This window comes from Ursus maritimus, unplaced genomic scaffold, assembly GCF_017311325.1.
Source record: "Ursus maritimus isolate PB19 unplaced genomic scaffold, ASM1731132v1 scaffold_23, whole genome shotgun sequence".
NCBI classification, from domain to species: Eukaryota; Metazoa; Chordata; class Mammalia; order Carnivora; family Ursidae; genus Ursus; species Ursus maritimus.
The window spans coordinates 40,253,349-40,271,478 of NW_024424786.1; the positions used below are offsets into that span (position 1 = coordinate 40,253,349).

Sequence of the window (18,130 nt, forward strand, 5' to 3'; positions counted from 1 at the left end):
TCTGCTTCTCCCCTCCTCCCCTGCGCATTCTCTCTCTCTCTCAAATTAATTAATTAAATCTTAAAAAAGAGAAAGAAAAAGGAGGGAATGGTCAGTAGTGTCATGGTGTCTTTGTTAGGACCTGTTTCAATGAACCAGTGGGAACAAAACTGCCATTAAACTGGGCAGAGAGGGACTTGAAAATAAGTCAACAGAGATAGGGAGTATAAACAGAAACTCTGCTTTGAAAGGGTGGAAAGAAATGGGGTGATAATCCAAGGCAACTATGGGCTGAAGGAAGGGCTCTGATTTTTTGAGAGGATATTAAGCCATGTTTGTACACGAATTTGCATGATTCAGCAGTGAAGGAGAAATGAGTGGTACAAAAGATTCACGGATAGTTGCAGGAGGGAAGTTCTTCAGAGCCTAAGTGGAGGGACAGAAGTAGGAAGCAAGGGAGGTGGGGATCACTGAGGTTGGTGGCTGGGTTTGGTGGCAGGAAGGGGAGGTAACTTTTGCCAAGACTCCAATATTCAGGCAAAAGAACTGCCCAGTTCGGGACGTTAATTTTCCTCTCCTTGAAAGGACACTCGATTAGGGGCCCAAGCGGATCGTGCATCACTCTCGTCTTCTGCTACGACCAACAGCTCCCTCCCCGCGCCCATGAGTGGGGGCAAAGGATTAACCAAGGTCGCTGAGGTAGCAGAACGCATATGCTCCATCTCACCCATCTCTGGGCCTCCAGTTTTCAACATCTTCATTTCATCAGTCCTCTCATTTCGCCAGATCCTCCCTCTCTGGTCCCGCCCTCCCCACGCAGGACCCGGGGCTCGGGCAGGAGCCTCGGGGCGCGCGCCCGTTTCTGTCGCGCCTGCGCATTGGGCTCCCTCGGCTCCCTGGCCCAGGTGGACAGTCACGAAGCCTGTTCTCCGTGCCTCGCTCTCGGGCGCGCGCCTTCGGGCGGCGCCTGCGCAGAGGAACGAGGAAACCGGTTCCCTGGTGCGGTCCCGGCGCCTGCGCGCTGAGGGCTCCGGGCCTCCCGGCCTGAGGGAGAGGAGCAGGGAAGATGGCGGCTGTGGTAGAAAATGTAGTGAAGCTGTGAGTAGCCGTTTCTTTCTCTCCTAGGCCGGGAGGTCTTGTAATGGGCCTGCGAGTAGGGGGCGGTGCGGGAGGGGACGAGGCGGAGGGAAGGACGTGCCCGAGAAGGCCTTGTTGCGACTCCTAGTAGGGAGGGCAACAGGAGACTCCCAAGAAGACGTTGCGCTTCTTTGGAAACTTGTGGAGGCCCTGAGGGGGGCACACGGGAGCCCCTTACGGGCAGCCTCCCAGCGGGGCCGTGCGGTCTGAGCGCTCCTTCGGGCTTACGGTGGCCTGAGTATGGCGCCCTCGTTGCGTATGAGAAACACAGTCTGGGTGCGCTCCCGAGACCAGACGCCTCGGTCCGGAGGGGCCGGGCCGAGGGCGGACCCGGGACCGACCCGTGTCCCCGAGAAGCCCGGCGCCGACCCCTCCCGATCCGCTGCCCGCGGCCGGTCCTGGAGCAACAGGCTCAGCAGCCCTTGTGCGGTTAAGCACCGCGGAGCTGTTTTAACAGCCCCTTGACGTTGGGGGGGGGGGGGCGGTTGGGGGTTTTGAGTATCTGATTCCCAAGACCAAAAACATTATTGGGAAGAATTTGTTGAGGAGCAGATGCAGAAGGGTAAGAACTTAAGGGGAGAGGGCCTTCGCACCGGCCAATCCAGCCACCAAAAAACGGGAACTGGACGGAAGCGGTCCAGGACGCCTCTGCAGCCTAGAGGGGCGTCTAGGTCGGCAGGCTGCGCGCTATGCAGTCCCCTTGTGCTGGTCAGGTTTCGAGCAAAGTTAAAGTTAACGGTTGTTGGGAAAAATGGAGAGTGGTCTGTTTGGCTTGAGTTAAAGATGCTTTGGGACTTGATTTAACCTAGCCTCCTCCCTGAAGAAGATTGAAATGGGTTCATGCCCGATGGGCGAATAGAGCAAGCTCTTTTTAGTGGGTAAATTGGGCTTGGTTCAGAGGTAGGAAAATTGAGAGGTGAGTAGTTGTTCAGGCAGGGCTTTTGGATTTTGGCCGGATGACAAGGTAAAGGTTTGGGAACTATTCTAAGGGACTCACAGCTTCTCATCTGCCTTTGTGGTGGGCTGAGCCCCCACTCTTCCCAAGAGCCTTTTTAAAGAGTACTTTGCTTTGCCCACCTCCCCCCACCCCACCCCGCCTGGAGCCTTTTCTTTGAGAATGCCTTCCCACTTCCATTAAGCTAAGTGCCTTCTTCTCCTCTTGTGGGTTTTTTTTTTTTTTAACTTGCTTTCAGCTCCATCCTGCCGCCTCTTTCAGCTACCCCTCCTCCTAACACTATTATCTTTCTCTCTGATCTGCCCACTCCAGTTTCCCCCAGCTCTTTCTTCAGGCTGACATTTCCCTCAATTTAGAAATGTCGCTGTTGATCTACCATTTATATAGTTATCCTTCCTGACTCAGATGTTCTTTCTTTGTTTCCCTGCCTTTCTCTTTGTTGACTACCCCCCCACACCCCAATCCCATTGTAAAGGGAGGTTTTACACAGGTTTCATGCTTCCCAGAAAAAAAATCAGAGCTTCTGCCTTGGAAATCTTATTGTATTGGGGGAATGTCAGACTTCCCTAGGTTTTGAGAGTTAATAGTGACTTTGTGTTGGAGGACTTTCTTCAGGGAAATAGAGTTGCCAACCCTTTCATGTAGTGCTAGAAGGGAGGAGTTGCCCATTTCAACAGAGCACGACTTATTTCTCTTAAAGGAACTACAGAGATTGTGAGGGTCACCAGCCACTGGTTCCTGAGTACTAGTAATGGGAAACCAACTTTCTCCTCAGTTCTAGCTGCAGAGGGCTGTGGACCACAAATAATACATTTCCCTACAGAACTTGACCTTTAAGAAGGGGCTTCCGTTCTTCCTGTACCATTCTCACCCAGGAGAGAGAGACTTTTCTGGAGCTTCTCTTGTTTGTGGTGTGCCTGCTTTTTGAACAGTTGAGGTTATATATATATATCGAGGGCAGGACTACTAACTCATCTTTTCTGACTTGCATCTTGTTCTGGGAGAAGAATTTTCCTATTTATAAATTCTCTCATTCTCTCTTAGTCTCTCCTCATCAGATCCTCTCTCCCCTTAACTTAGGTGTTTCATTCCCAGTTCTCTGACGAGACAGTTTGCACCGCCTTCTGAAATCCCACTTGACTCACAAGAAGTGCTGTGATAGAACGTCTCTCATTGTTCCCCCCAAAACCCATTCTGACCTCCGCGCTCTGACTTTGCAGCCCTCAGCCCATCTTACCCTTCCTTCCATTTGACTTCCAGTGTCAGTATCCATTCCCATCAGCAGAAACAAAGGAGCTGCTGCACTCGGCCCTGTTTATCCAATTTTCCTCTGTGTGGTGAGGACATGGCTGCCTCCTAAAGGCCAGCTAATGTGAGCCGGTTCCTTTTTTTTCACTCTCCAACACAAGATTCATGCTTACCTCAAATTACAGTCATTACCACTCATTGAATCAAGCCAGGCCGTCTTGTGTTGTCATCGCCTTGTGTGTGGTGTGTCTTTTTCAGTTGCTTGGGAACATACTAAGCAATGCCTCAGTGGTCTATTGTGACTGCTCTGTGAAAGCCCTCCTCGGATTCCAGAGCACGGTTTGTTGGTGTAGCTTGAGTTATGGACATAAGCAACAGAGGCTCACTTTGTCCAGCTTCTCATGCTAAGGGTGTCTCTCATGGAGAATATGTTAGAGCTTATCTAGTCTGTCCTCCCCAGTCTAGCAGAGGAAGCTGAGCTCCACATGGGCTGACTAAATGTCCACATTCGTGTGGTGCCTTGCAGCCATGCAAGGTCTTTTTACTCCCAAGTCAAGTCAAGATGTCCCAGACACCTTCTTGGGTACTGGGGATACTATGGGAAAGAAACCACCTCTGCCCTCAGTTTATTTAAGATCGATTGAATATATAAATATGAATCACTATGGTTCCAATACTAACATGTTTGTTAAACCCTGAGGATGAGAGCAAGGTTGGTTTTACATACATGCTTAGAACCAGGTAACTCCTGGCACTGTGTAGTTTTCCATCTTTTCAAAGTACTTAAAGGTTTGCTCTTGATTTAGATTTCAAACTGAGTCTTTTGAGTGAAAGAAGGTTCTTTCCTATATAATTTGATGGTGTGAGAATGGAAAAGGGCCTAGAATGGACCTGTGAGGAAACAGGTTTTATATCACTCTAATGGCACTCAGGAAAAAAGTAGACTTCAAGGAATTTCAGGTATTTTCAGACGGTTTCCATTGACTTTAAAATTAGCATATAGATTTAATTTAGTTGGCTAAATACAGGTCTCCCCCCACTGTCCAAAAGTAGAGTGTTCTTATGAAACTGTTCACAAGCCAACATGGCATAAAGCAAAGAAGCAATTGCCAGTTCTTAAAAGCGAAAATCCTCTCTGGATCTCTTTTGGTTAGTGAAGACAGGTACTTATGTAGGTCTTTTATAAAAAAGCGAAGTGGCAGAAAGCACACCGTCAGATAGTGGGAGAAACGTGTATCTAATGCAAAATTCAAAAGATATAAAATGGAATCTAGGAGAAATTCCCCCCCAGTCACCCAGTTTTTCTCTCTGGAGGCCTACAGTTTCTTTTCCACTTCTTTTTTTTTTTTTAAGATTTTATTTATTTATTTAGACAGAGATAGAGACAGCCAGCGAGAGAGGGAACACAAGCAGGGGGAGTGGGAGAGGAAGAAGCAGGCTCATAGCAGAAGAGCCTGATGTGGGGCTCGATCCCAGATCGCCGGGATCACGCCCTGAGCCGAAGGCAGACGCTTAACCGCTGTGCCACCCAGGCGCCCCTCTTTTCCACTTCTTGTTACATAAATGGTAGCATCCTATAACACTTCTTAGCACTTTACTTTGCTTTTTTTCCTTGTCATCTTGGAGATAGTTTGATATCAGCACATGAAGAGCTTCCTTCTTTTTTTTATGGCTTAATAAAAATTAATTGACGTGCCGTAGTTTGTTAAATATATTTTAGTAAGGGCCCCAGACCTTGTTGAACTCTTCCTCTTTTGTGAAAAGGAGCTAATCTGTGCTTCTTGAGAGTCATGAGGGTTAAGAAAAACAGCATCTTGCCTGGCACAGGGTTGGACTCAAGAGAGGCACAGAATGAACATTAATTTCTCCCGGTCTTTGTGGGTTATGCTTAAGTCTGAGTCGACACATGAGAGATCGTGTGTTCCTGATGATAATTTATTTATAAAGTGCCTTTCCTCATAATGGCTTAGTGAAGGGGTGTGGTGTCCCATGAGGTAGAAATGGAGGCAAATAGGACTAAAGCCACAGTCTTCCGGTCCCTTGAGCCTTCTAAAGAAGCAGATGGCAAGGCAGAGGGGTAGCTCAGCGCCCTGTGCTCTGCCCCGCGCCAGCACACACACACCTGGTCTTTGTGTCTCCCGCAGCCTCGGGGAGCAGTACTACAAAGATGCCATGGAGCAGTGCCACAATTACAATGCCCGCCTCTGTGCCGAGCGCAGTGTGCGCCTTCCTTTCTTGGACTCACAGACTGGAGTCGCCCAGAGCAACTGTTACATCTGGATGGAAAAGCGACACCGGGGTCCAGGTGAGGGTTCAGACTCAGGAGCCCAAGGAAGAAAGAAGCTTCCTCATCTTAAGTGATGAGCCAGCTGAGAGGGTTTTACTGCTTTCCACGCATGCGTGAATACGGTCTTGCCTTGATTAGAAGCCCAGGGAGGATGAAGCAGACAGGTTCATACCAGCATCTTTTTTTTCTGCAGGGCCACCCTGCTGAGGCTATCACCGGGCTTCTGGGGAGCTATGTGTTAGCCAAGGCCCCCGAACTTACATCTGTTTTTCTTTTCCATAAACTGTCCCTCTTCCTACCCCCAGGCCCTCACTGTCCATATTCCTCCCTGACTGTAGAACTCGGTGGGCAGGGGGGTGGGGGGCGGGGAGGGTGCTACTCCTCTAGAAAGGGTTTGATATTATTGCCCAGGACTAGGTTAGGGTTTGACTTCTCTCTCACAGGATTGGCCTCTGGGCAGTTATACTCCTACCCTGCCCGGCGCTGGCGGAAAAAGCGGCGAGCCCACCCTCCTGAGGATCCAAGACTTTCTTTCCCATCTATTAAACCAGGTAAAGCACACCCATCCTTGAGCAGGGGTATGGCCTGCTGTGTGAAAGGCCTGTTAGTCACCTGTTACGTACCAAGCCCAGTGCTAGATCCTGAAGACGCTAAAATGAATAAGATGCCATTGCTTCCTTTAAAGAGCTCGGTCTAATAGAGGAGACAGGGAAACAGATAAGTTACGGTGCCAAGTTAACTGGGGTGTCGTGGTTCCTGGCCAGCCAGAGACCAAAAGACAGTGACTAGCCCATGGCTGGCCTAGCACTGTGTAGACCCGGAGCGGTCTGCTTTCAGCCCTTCTGAGCCTCGCCTCATCCTGACCTTGCCTGCAGACACAGACCAGACCCTGAAGAAAGAGGGGCTGATCTCTCAAGACGGCAGTAGTTTAGAGGCTCTATTGCGCACCGACCCCCTGGAGAAGCGAGGTGCCCCAGATCCCCGAGTGGATGATGACAGCCTGGGCGAGTTTCCTGTGACCAACAGTCGAGCACGGAAGGTACAAGATGAACACTGTGACTAAGGGAGCTTTGATGGAAACCAGCCTCCTCTTCATCAGAGGCCACCCAGTAATCGGAATGGAAGCAGAAGCTATGGGCCAGGAGGCAGGCCCGGGGGTTCTGTTGCCGCTCATTCCCTAATTAGCACTGGGTACTGACTGGCTTTGCTATTTAGTATCCAGTTTTTCCTGTTCCTTTCCAAGTACAGACCCTCCCTCATTCATCTTTTGTCACAAATGTTTTTTGGGGTTACATGGGTGAAGCAGACCTGGTCCCTACCAACAGGGAAGATAAAACTATACACAGAAATAGTAAGAGCTAAAAAATATGGCAGGCACTGTGCTAAGAGCTTTTCCATCATTTTCTCTAGTCTCTACAAGCTAATGAAGTAGGTATTGTGGCCCCCGTTTCCCGTATGAGGAAGCTGAAGCAGAGCAGTTAAAAAAAAAAAAAAATTTCCTATAAGCCCACACAAGTAAGCAGCAAAGCACTAATTTTTTTCAAGATTTTATTTATTTTTTAGAGAGAGAGAACACAAGCAGGGGGAGCAGGAGAGGGAGAAGCAGACTCCCCTGCTGAGCAGGGAGCCGGATGGAGGGCTCGATCCCGGGACTCTGGGATCGTGACCTGAGCCGAAGGCAGACGCTTAACTGACTGAGTCACCCAGGCGCCACCCAGAGCTCTAATTTAAATCTAAGAGGTGGGGTGCCTGGCTGGCTCAGTCAGTAGCGTATGCTACTCTTGATCTCGGGGTCATGAGTTCAAGTTCCACATTGGGTGTGGCGATTACTAAAAAAAATAAATAGACTTTGAAAATTAATCTAAGAAATGAGGTGTCAGAAGGGAACCACTGGTAGTCTGTTCCTGGGGCAGCAGATCAGAGGCAGGAGAGGGCATGGCTACTTGGGGTACCGGGGAAGACTTTATGAAAACATGGCATTTGAGTCAGCCCCTTGGAGGTGGTGGGGAACGCACTCCAAGGGAACAACAGGAAGAGAGGCACAAAGGAAGGAAAGCCCAAAGCACTGACAGGAGAAGGAATGGGATTCTGGGGTGTTGAAAGGCAGCAGTGAGGAACGAGGCCAGAGGGGAGGGGCAGCTCACGGAGGACGTTCTGGGTGGCCTGGCCAGGCCCGGCGCAGGGGAGCTTTTGGGTGTACGTTGTATCTGCTCATCGTAATCCTCCTGTCCACTCAGCGGATCCTAGAACCAGATGACTTCCTGGATGACCTGGACGACGAGGACTATGAAGAAGACACTCCCAAGCGCCGGGGCAAGGGGAAATCCAAGGTGAGGGGGCAAGGCGCTGCCTATGGGGGAGCCTGCAGAGCCCCCTGCTATTGCTTGTTGCCATTTTCCCTCTCGAGTGAAATTAGCAGCCACTTCCAGGAGAGCTTAACTCCTCAGGCCTAGACATCTGAATAAGGGCATCTTTTTGTTGTTTTTTTGTCAGGGTAAAGGTGTGGGCAGTGCCCGTAAGAAGCTGGACGCTTCCATCCTGGAGGATCGGGACAAGCCTTATGCCTGTGACAGTGAGTGCCTAACGAGTGGGTGGGTAGTCCCTGCCTTGGACCCAGCCCCTGCTCAGGATCTGAGAGGAGGGAGGGTTGTATTCTTGCTCAGAGTGATAACAAAAGGCCTGAATGCTTTCTCCTGCCTGCTGACTGGTTCCCTCTGAGACCCTTGGGAGGCCCCAGCCTCTGCTACCCAATGGGTGGGACCTGCATGCTCTGGGAGAGGTTTCTGCTGTCCCCTGGGGTGGGGTGCTGGGGCCAGGGGCACACACAGCAGGCAGAATTGGCCCCTTGATAGACCGCATCCAGGTCTGCTGGCCCCAATCAAGCCAGGGCCCCCAGAGTCCAGCACCGAGTTTTTCAGTGTCTGCTCCCCCCTTTTCTCTGACTCGCCCCACTTCTGTCCCTCCGCCCTGGGAGCACCACCGCCGCTGGTTTCTCTCTCGTTTGCTCCGCTTCCCTGCTGCTGCCGCTCCTGTCTCACGTGTATCAAGGCCTTCTTCTCATGACTTTTCTTTCTGTCTTTCAGATAGTTTCAAACAAAAGCATACCTCGAAAGCGCCCCAGAGAGGTAGCTCTCTCAACTTTTCAGACTTTTGGTTTTCCTATCCCTTTTCCCTCCTCCCTTGTTTCTCCCACCTTTCTCATCTCCTGTGATGTTAGTGTAAAAATCTCTGTAATGGCATGGGGATAGGAGCAATGGGCTTTCTGTTGTACTCCACTCCTCACAGTCCTGGAAACTGCCTTTACCACTGCTTGTCTCCCACAGACTTGCTCCTAGGGCTGCTCGGCCCCGCTGCATGGGGTGGCTTCAAAAGCGTTCTAAGGAACTCGCTACAAACAGATCCCTCTGCTTCCCCTTACCCAGAACAGACACTTGGTGGTCAGCTAATGTTTCTCACCATCCCGCCACCTCCTCCCATCCTTCCCCCATTCCTTCCTGCTGGCCCCCTTGCTCTTCTCGGTATCACTGCTTCAGAGTACGAGATGCCTTGTGGAGATCTGCTTTCCTTGCTGGTTGGCGGGGGTTGGGCAGGGCGCTGATGTGGGAGTGTCTTCGAATTGCCTTGGGGGCCAGATACCCCAACAGACTTACTGATAGGTGACCCACCCCCTACTCCTTTATCCTCATTGGGCAGAGATGAGCCCTGTAGTATACATGGAGTAGCTTGAGCTTCCCATGTTTACTGAGAAGTAAAAAAGTTTGGAGTCTCTTCCTTACCTTTTTTCCTTCCTGCCATTTTGCAAGATTTTAGAAATTCCCTTCCCTTCCTGACCTGGAGCTCCCCAGACTATTCCCAGGGCAAGTGGTAACGGGGTCAGAGTTCAGCCTCCCAGACAACCAGTGTGGGGTGTGACAGGGAAGAGCCATGGAAACTGGAGAGCCCCAGGGCCTGATGCTCCTCACCGAGGGCAGGTGGCCGTCACTGAAGGCCTGTCGCAGACAGAGCTGATGGGCGCAGGTGGAGCCCCACAGCTGGAGGGGGGCGGGGGTGTGGCACTGTCAGATCCCAACACCTTTCTCTGTCGTCTTCTCCCCACTCAGTTTGTGGAAAACGTTACAAGAACCGGCCAGGACTCAGTTACCACTACGCCCACTCCCACTTGGCTGAGGAGGAGGGTGAGGACAAGGAAGACTCGCAGCCACCCACCCCGGTTTCCCAGAGGTCGGAGGAGCAGAAGTGTAAGCTGACGTGTGGGAGGCGGGGCAAGGGGGAGTCGTCCTGCTCGCGAAGAGCCCTCCATGCAGGGCTGCGGGGTGCCTGAAGGCCCCCTGTGAGCCTTGCCAGAGCTCTCTTCTCTCTGTAGCCAAGAAGGGTCCCGACGGACTGGCCCTGCCCAATAATTACTGCGACTTCTGCCTGGGGGACTCCAAGATCAACAAGAAGACGGGGCAGCCCGAGGAGCTGGTGTCCTGCTCGGACTGCGGCCGCTCAGGTACCTCCGGGCCAAGGGCCTCCCCCGGAGCCCCCGCACACCCCCCGCCGCCTGTGTGACGCGCCCCTTCCCCCCACCCGCAGGGCACCCGTCCTGCCTGCAGTTCACCCCGGTGATGATGGCGGCCGTGAAGACCTACCGCTGGCAGTGCATCGAGTGCAAGTGCTGCAACATCTGCGGCACCTCCGAGAACGACGTGCGTGTCCCTGCGCCGCCGCCCCTGCCCCTCCATGCTGCCTCCCAAAGGGGAGCCAGACTCTCCCCAGCGCCCCAGGGAGCCCTTGCCGGCAGGTGTCTCTGGAGCACCAGCTTGGCGTCAGACGCTGTTCCAGGCACTCAGGGCGCTAAACAAGACCAGTGGGGTCCCCCCCTTCATGGAATTACCCTCCTTGTGGGGAACAAGCAGCGTGTAAGGAAAGCGACGGTTTCATGGCATGTCGTGAAGGGAAGGACGGCAGCGGTGTGGCAGGGTCACCGGGTACCTGAGTAGATAGAGCTGGCCTGTCCGAGGAGGTGGTGCTGGTGGTGAGATTCGGATGATATGGAGGAGCCAGTGCAAGGTTTGCGGGCACAGCGTGCCCAGGAGAGGAGCAACAAGGGCAGGGGCCTTAAGACAGATAGGCCGAGTGCACCGAGGCAGTTGGGCCGGCTGGGGCCTCCCTGCAGTGGGAGCTCAGTAGAAGGGATTGGAAGGCAGCCATCGCCAGGTCTGAGGGTTTAATTGGGAGTGACGTGCTCTGTCCTAACATTTTTATTTATTTATTTATTTTTAAGATTTTATTTATTTGACAGAGCACAAGCAGGGAGAGTAGCAGGCAGAGGGAGAGGGAGAAGCACGCCCCCTGCAGAGCAGGGAGCCCGACTCGGGGCTCGATCCCAGGACCCTGGGATCACGACCTGAGCCAAAGGCAGACATTTAACTGACTGAGCCACCTAGGCGCCCCTGCCTTAACATTTTTAAAAGAGAAGTTTGCTCTGTGAAGAATAGAATGTAGGGGACAAGAGTGGAGGCCATGAGCTGAGTTCGGAAGCTGGTAGGGTTCAGGTAGAATGACAATGACTCACTCGGTCGTGGTGGAGAATTTCCTCTCCAGAAATTCCTGAGTCTCCTCTTCCTGCCACCTGCCCTGCCCCTCCGGGAAGGAGCAGCAGTATCTACAGAAGCTCCCATCCCTGCCCACCCCCCAGTGGGCTGCCTGAGGCCCCCCAGTCACTCACCTGCCCCTTCTTCTTTGATCTTGCCTTTTCTAGGACCAGCTGCTCTTCTGTGACGACTGTGACCGTGGCTACCACATGTACTGTCTCACCCCGTCCATGTCTGAGCCTCCTGAAGGTAGGTTGCCCTGATCTCTTGCACAGAACAAGTATCTTATTAGGAACTTGGAAAATCACTTGTACAATAAGTTATCTGTTCTTCCAAATTTAGGGAATAGACATTTTGCCTTCACTCAGAATGCTTTCCTAGCATTTTGGCTTCGAGGGTTTAACGTTTGCACGTTATCACCAGATAGATTTAGAAATGCAGAAAATCAACAGCCAAAGAGAAAACTGGTGCTGAGCGGAAAACAGTTACCAGAAGGAGTGGTTTGCTTTCCTCTACCCAGTTCAGGAAACTCAGTTTGTAGTTTGTGTGATGCGAGGCTTTGGTGTCAGTTCTTGGAACGTGACAGGTGTAAGTGTCCCTTTCTTCCCTCTTCCTTGCCCACTCCGGAAAGGTGTTGAACCTGGAGCCTGAATGGGTCAGTCTGCCCCTCCAGGAGTTTGCTTAATAAGGCTCCAAGCTCGTGGAAGCTCTTCAGCCAAACCGGTGGTGGCACCAGAAAGTGGTGGCTGTCCTCTGAAGGTCCCCCTCCAGCCAGATCTGTGCCCAAACCCCTCCTTTGTAGAAATTCGGGAGCTTCCTCAGGAGGATCTGAATGCCCAGTGGCTTTTGTGCACAAAGGATGTGGGCCAGCATCACAGACGAGAGAAAGTGGCTCACTGTGTGGTTAGGCTGACTTGTAATGTAGGTCACACTGCTGTCACCCCCCTGGGGAAAGAGACACGAACAAAGTCTGAGAGTCCTTTGGCGGCTGCAGGGGAGCACACAGCCCTTGTCATCTGTCAGGCCCAGTTTATAAATCTACTTTGGGGAGAAGTAGTGTGTTCCGTCTTTTATTTTTTAACCATAAAATACCAATTTACAGATAAAATTCTACGTGAACTGTAGAAGGGCCTCCCTATTGAAGTGCTTGCTGTTAGAGGCTGAGGTAGTGAAGAGCTGCAGGCAGCCGAGGGAGAGTCTTCTAGAAGCCATGGGTGGTCTAGGCTCTTAAGTCAAGGGTTCAGCAGACTACAGCTCATACGCCAGATCCAGCCGTAGCTGGTGTGTATAGCTCATAAGCTAAGAATGGTTTTTACATTTTTAAAGGAGATTTAAAAAAAGAACATGGGACCAAGACTATATGTGGCTCACAAAACCTAAAATATTTAACATCGGGGCTGGCTGTTTACAAAGAAGCCTGCCCGCCCCTGTGGTATTGACCTTTGGGTTAGAAAGGACCTTCTTACATTTTGAGAGCCCTGTGTCTCTGAAGAGCTCATGAAAGCTGTGGATTGTTCCCACACACACGTCCACGTACGCAGGTGTACAGTTACACTTACAGTTTTGAGGCATTAAGGGCTAATTTTGTTTCTAAAAACACACACACAGAAGAATGCAACCATAATAAATATTAATAAGCAAAGTTTTAGACTTATTTTTCTGGCAAGGGACATTTTCCCCATTTATTCTAAGAGAGAGATCATAACACACTGGGTTGTCAGAGTTCACCCCCTTTTCCTGTTACTGGTCCTCGGCCTCTTCTCAAACACCTAGTGATGGTGGAGAGCCCATGTCATCTTTCCATGGTTTTCCCAGAAAGCTATCTTATGTGGAGTCAAAGCTGGGTTCTCTAGAACCACTATTCATGGTCTTCATCCTGACCTTTGGGGCCATGAGAACAAAGTCTGGTTCTTCTGTAATCACAAGTCTAAAGCTGAGATGCTTTAACAAATTCTGTCTGCCCAGGCCCTCCTAGAGATTCTGATTTAAGAGGACCGAGAGGGCCTTAGGAGTCTGTATTTGGAAATAGTTCTCCAGGTGATTATTTTTTTCATCACCATTGAGAGTCATTTTTCATAATATCTGAAGCCGTGAAGATTTCTTCTAGCTCAGGATAACTGTGAAACTTTGCTACCGCAGAACATCTCCCAACCTTCCTGTAGCGGATCCTGCTGCTGGGAGTGAGGTGTGGGGAGTGGAAGGACAGCACACTAGGCTGGTACGGGGCCCATCCTGACCCCTTTCTGCTTCTCTGCAGGAAGCTGGAGCTGCCACTTGTGTCTGGACCTGTTGAAGGAGAAAGCTTCCATCTACCAGAACCAGAACTCCTCTTGATGTGCTCCCCCCCCCCCGCTCCCCCCATACATCTAGGGCTGTTTCTCTCTTCCTCTCTTGTTTTTCATGCCCACCTTCCCCCTCCTTCTTTTTCACAAGTCCAGAGAACCTCGGGTGGTCGTGCCAATCTGCCTTTGGCAGCAGCAAGCTGGGGTGGCAGCTCTGACTGCCTCTGGCCCTAGGCCCTCAGGGAGAACGGAGCAGCACACTGCCCCAAGGCATACCCGTGGCCCAGCTTCTCACTGCTCTCCATGAAGTGCATTCACTCTGCCTGCCTTGGGCCCCGGCCCTGGCGATCACAGGGTTCAAACAGTGTCCTCCGAGAAAGAGTGGGAGAGCAGCTCACTTTTCTCAGCTCTGCCTCCACTCTGGTCCCCAGGGTTTACCCTTCCCCTGGAGGCGAGCCAGACCAGGGCCTCTCTGCCAGGAGCAGCTGGGAGTGAGCAACTGAGCAAGCTGAGGCAACGCTTGCAAGGAGCTTTCCAGGCCCTTTGTGCTGCTTAGCCTCGCTGCCTCCTTCCCCCAGAGCCGCTCTCTGCAGCCCTCTCTTCCTGCTACCCAGGATCCTTTGCCCGAGCCAGGATGCTCTTGGTCACTGTCCTTGCTCTGCCCTGACCCACTCCACCCCACCCCAGGGGGAGTCGCAGCTTCACCTGATTCTTCCTTGTGCTCACCTGGCTCACTCACAGGCGGTCTCTTAATGACCGAAGCATTCCCCGCCCTTGGAATTTCCTGTCTTCTGCTTCCCCTCCTTATTCCCTTTGGTTTTGTGGGGAGAGGGGAAGAATCAGGGGGCCAGGCCAGCAGCTTGGGGGCCACAGGGAAACGTTGGATAATGTGCCTGTTTTTTAACTCGATGAAAAAAGCCTACCTCCGAAATCCCCTTTTTGTTCTTCCTGGACCTGGACATTCAGCTCCTGCCCTTGACTGAATTGGGAGCCTCTGCCTCCTGCTCTGTGTATCCTGGCCCCTGGGTCACAGGGAAGCCACATAGACATCCCTTTCTTCCCTTGCACGCTCGCTAGCAGCTGGTAAGGTCTTCACACCCTGATTCTTCAGTTTTTTGCCTGGTGACACTGACATGAAATAGTGGGGGGAGATAGTCCGTGCCAGCACCCCCTGGAGTGGCCTTCCCCTTGGCTGTGGGCAGGCCCTAATTCACTGTCGCTTTGGAGTTGAGGTGTCTTTCTTTCTTTAGTTCCTGTATTCTAAACATTAGTACAAATAAACGTTTTTACACAGAACTCCCTGCTGGATGGTTTATCTCCTGACTCCCTTTCCTAGTTGAGAGTCATTTCATCCTAAAACTTTCTTCCTCAGGGCAGTGGTTTTTAAGTGTTTTTTTTTTCTTAAGTGTTTTGAAATACAACTTTTAATCCCAAATTAAAATTTTTATAAAGCCCAGTATGTAAAGCAGATATAAAATTGAGTACTTTGTTCTGATTTCTTTTTCTGTTTTTAAGATTTTATTTATTTGAGAGAGCAGGAGTTGGGGGAGGAGGAGAGGCAGGGGGAAAAGAATCTCAAGCTGACTCCACACCCAGCACAGAGCCCAACGTGGGGCTTGATCCTGTGACCCTGAGATCATGACCTGAGCCGAAATCAAAGAGTCTGAGGCTCAACAGACTGAACCACCCAGGCGCCCCGTTAGTTCTAGTTTCTTCATGTAAATTCGTGTTCTAATCTTGTTATAAAGGATAGAGAAGTTGTTTTGATTAATACAAAACTTGGGTTAAAATCAACTTTAGCATCCTGTCTATTTTGATTGGTTGGAAGGTAATTCTGCAAGACTTTGGATATGCCGGTGGTGACAGTTTTCCAATGGTTGATTTTGGGATTTCAGATACTTAAAATGGTTCAGAAGCTTAATTATTATATAAATACAAAAGAAGGACAGAAAAGAACATCACGGTGGGACATGTGAAAGCTTTGTTCATGAGCACAGAGGCCCCTCGACCTTGCTCGCCTGGCATTCCTTCCTTTCTGTGCCGTGTGCCGTGTGCATGAGCTCCACCTGCACGGCCACCTTCTTTGGGGAACTTTTATGGGCACAAAAAATGACTCCTTGCAGCCAACAATTGGTTGTTGTTGGCAGCTTCCATAATGGGATCTTCTGTATCTCACTTAAAAGTGTGTTTTGTAGTTCTTAAACTTTCTAAGATTTGAATCAATCGATTATGAACGCCCTGAGGTATCCTTAGAAGGGCTTTTTGAAATGGTCTGACAGCCACTGTTACCCACTGGGAGCCAGTGGCCTAGGCCTTTGCATTCAGTAAGTAAGCAGGGTGCTCTGAGCTGGGAATTTTGTTAGTAACAGCACATCTCCTGTCCTCAGGATTTTACATGGAAGTAGGCCAGAAGCAGAGGGAGTAAAGCAATGATCCTTGGTGGCTGAGTAGTCTAGGAGCCAGAAAAGAAATGAGAAGAGAAATGTAAAAAAAAATGCGTAGCAGGCCTAAGAAGAAATTTGGGAAGGGTTTGCAAGAGGTGGGGTTTAGGATGGGACATAGAAGGAGGGAAGAATGATGGGCCACGGATTGGGTTGGGGAGGGAAGCCTGTGAGAAAGGCAGAGAGATGGGGACTGTGGCCCTGGGCTTCCCATCAGAGCTGGGAGTGGGAGAGGAAAAACAGGCTGAAGTTGAGGATGCCGAGCACAGGACCGCAGGTTAAGATACCTACATTCAATGGCTAAGAACAGGAAGGACTGAAGGTTACTAAGGAACGGACTGGTATTAGATCTTGAGTTTAGAAACTTGAATCTTGGGGCGCCTGGGTGGCTCAGTCTGTTAAGCGTTGGACTCTTCATTTCAGCTCAGGTCATGATCTCAGGGTTGTGACACCCAGCCCTGCATGGAGCCTGAAGTCCACTCTGCATTGGGCGTGGAGCCTGCTTAAGATTCTCTCTCTGCCGCTCCCTCAACCCTCTCTCTCCCTCTTAGAAAAAAAAAAAACAACAAAAAAACTTGAATATTGCCAACAGTTACCAAAACTAATAAAAAGTAGTCCTTACTTGCCCTAAATCAGAATTGACCATGGGCACCTGGCTGGCTCAGTCAGAGAGTATGCAGCTCTTGATCTCGAGGTCGTGAGTTGGAGCCCCGCGTCGGGTCTGGAGCCTACTTAAACAAACAAAACCACAGAAAACCGGGCGCCAGGCAAGGAGTTACCCTAGCTGGACAGATCAACCTGAGGCCAGCGCTGTCCATGGTAACAGCTTTTGTGTAGCTTAAAGCTTTCTTCCATTTTCCTCACAACCACTCCGTGAGGGGTATTAGCCCTGTTTGGTAGATGAGACAGCTGCGACTGCCTAGGTCACGGCCAGGAAGGCCTTGAGACGCCAGGTCTGCTCTCCGGCCCCCGCGCTGCCCGGGGGCTCCTCAGGCCCCAGCGGCTGGCGGCTGCGCCGCGGGGACCCCCGCGGGGTCTTGGCTCCGCCTCGCCGCCCCTCGCGCTGGGAGCCCCGCCCCCAGGAGGGCCCCGCCACTTCCACGACGTCCAATGAGACCTAGCTGGGGGCGGGACGGGACGTCATTGAGGGCCAATCTGATGGGGCCTGGGCGGGGCTGCGGCGGATGGGAGCCGAGCGGCCGCACAGCGGTCTTCCCAGCCGGGAGAGAGCCCGGCGCGGGCGGCGCGCACGGGGCCCTGCTGTGCGCGCGCCCGCCGCCCGCCGCCCGCCACCCGCGCAGCCCCTCGGCCCACTCCGCCCTCCGGGTCCTGGCGCCCGTCCCTCCCCTGCTCTCCCGTCGCCGCCCGGACGGGGGCTCCGAGCCGAGCCGGGGCAGGGGCGGGAGCCGCGGGACGAGTGCCTGAGGTGGGTGCGGAGCGGGATGCCGGGAGGCGGGGAGACCGGGCGGGCGGGCGCCTGGGTACGCCCCGCCGACAGACCCCGCGTCGAGATGGAGAGAGGCCGGCCAGGTTGTGGAGCCCGGCTCTCGGCCTGCCTCGGTCCCAGGCGCTCGTGCCCGAGCTCTAGTATCCCTCCCAGGCCACCTCCCTTCCCTCTGGGGACACCCTGTCCCTCTTGCTGCCCGCGACCTCCTCACCCCTCTTGCTGTTTGTCCCCTGTGCACCTGCCATCTCGGCCCCGAGCTCCCGCTCCCTCTCCCTCTCCAGGCCGGACCCCCGCCCAGTCTTACCTCCTCAGGACTCAGCACCAAATTTGCCTCGCTCCTTCTGCCCCCATCTGTCCCTCTTTGTCGTCTGCACACTTGTCACCTCAACTCTGCTCATCCACTCACCACCCTGCCCCCAGTATCTTTATTTAAATCCAGCTCAAGCCATCATCCCCCTCCCCCTCCCAGAGACTACCCCCCCCATTATCCCCTACACCTGCCCCACTCAGCCCGTCCCCCGTCCTCCCCCATCCATACTCCTTTGTTGTCTCTGCAGCTGTCCCCTTGGCTTTATTCATCCTTCTCCCCCCAACCCCAGGCCAGACTCCTCCCTCTGACCAGTGAGCCACCCCCTCCCCAGCTCTGCTCTGGCATTCCTCCTGGTGCGTGCCCAGCCCACTGCTCCCTCAGCCTAGCCATTCCATTCCTTCCAGCCCAGCCCTCTGAACACCTACCCAGTGCACCGTCTCACTCCATCCCAGCTGGCCCAGTCTCCCC

At 52.4% G+C, this 18,130-nt stretch overlaps 1 protein-coding gene across 2 annotated transcripts; it reads left to right on the forward strand.

Moving 5' to 3' along the window:
• The first annotated feature begins 930 nt into the window (after window positions 1–930).
• DPF2 (double PHD fingers 2) lies at window positions 931–14,757 on the forward strand. Of its 2 annotated transcripts, XM_040639391.1 has the most exons (12): window positions 931–1,077; window positions 5,464–5,624; window positions 6,050–6,157; window positions 6,482–6,645; window positions 7,844–7,936; window positions 8,100–8,178; window positions 8,690–8,731; window positions 9,707–9,844; window positions 9,970–10,098; window positions 10,182–10,294; window positions 11,350–11,431; window positions 13,440–14,757. In XM_040639391.1, the coding sequence occupies exons 1-12, from the start codon at window positions 1,046–1,048 to the stop codon at window positions 13,514–13,516; spliced, it is 1,218 nt and encodes a 405-aa protein (XP_040495325.1). In that variant the 5' UTR covers window positions 931–1,045; the 3' UTR covers window positions 13,517–14,757. The 2 variants fall into 2 exon arrangements, with proteins under 2 accessions (XP_040495325.1, XP_040495326.1); XM_040639392.1 differs by lacking the exon at window positions 8,690–8,731.
• Window positions 14,758–18,130: the final 3,373 nt, after the last annotated feature.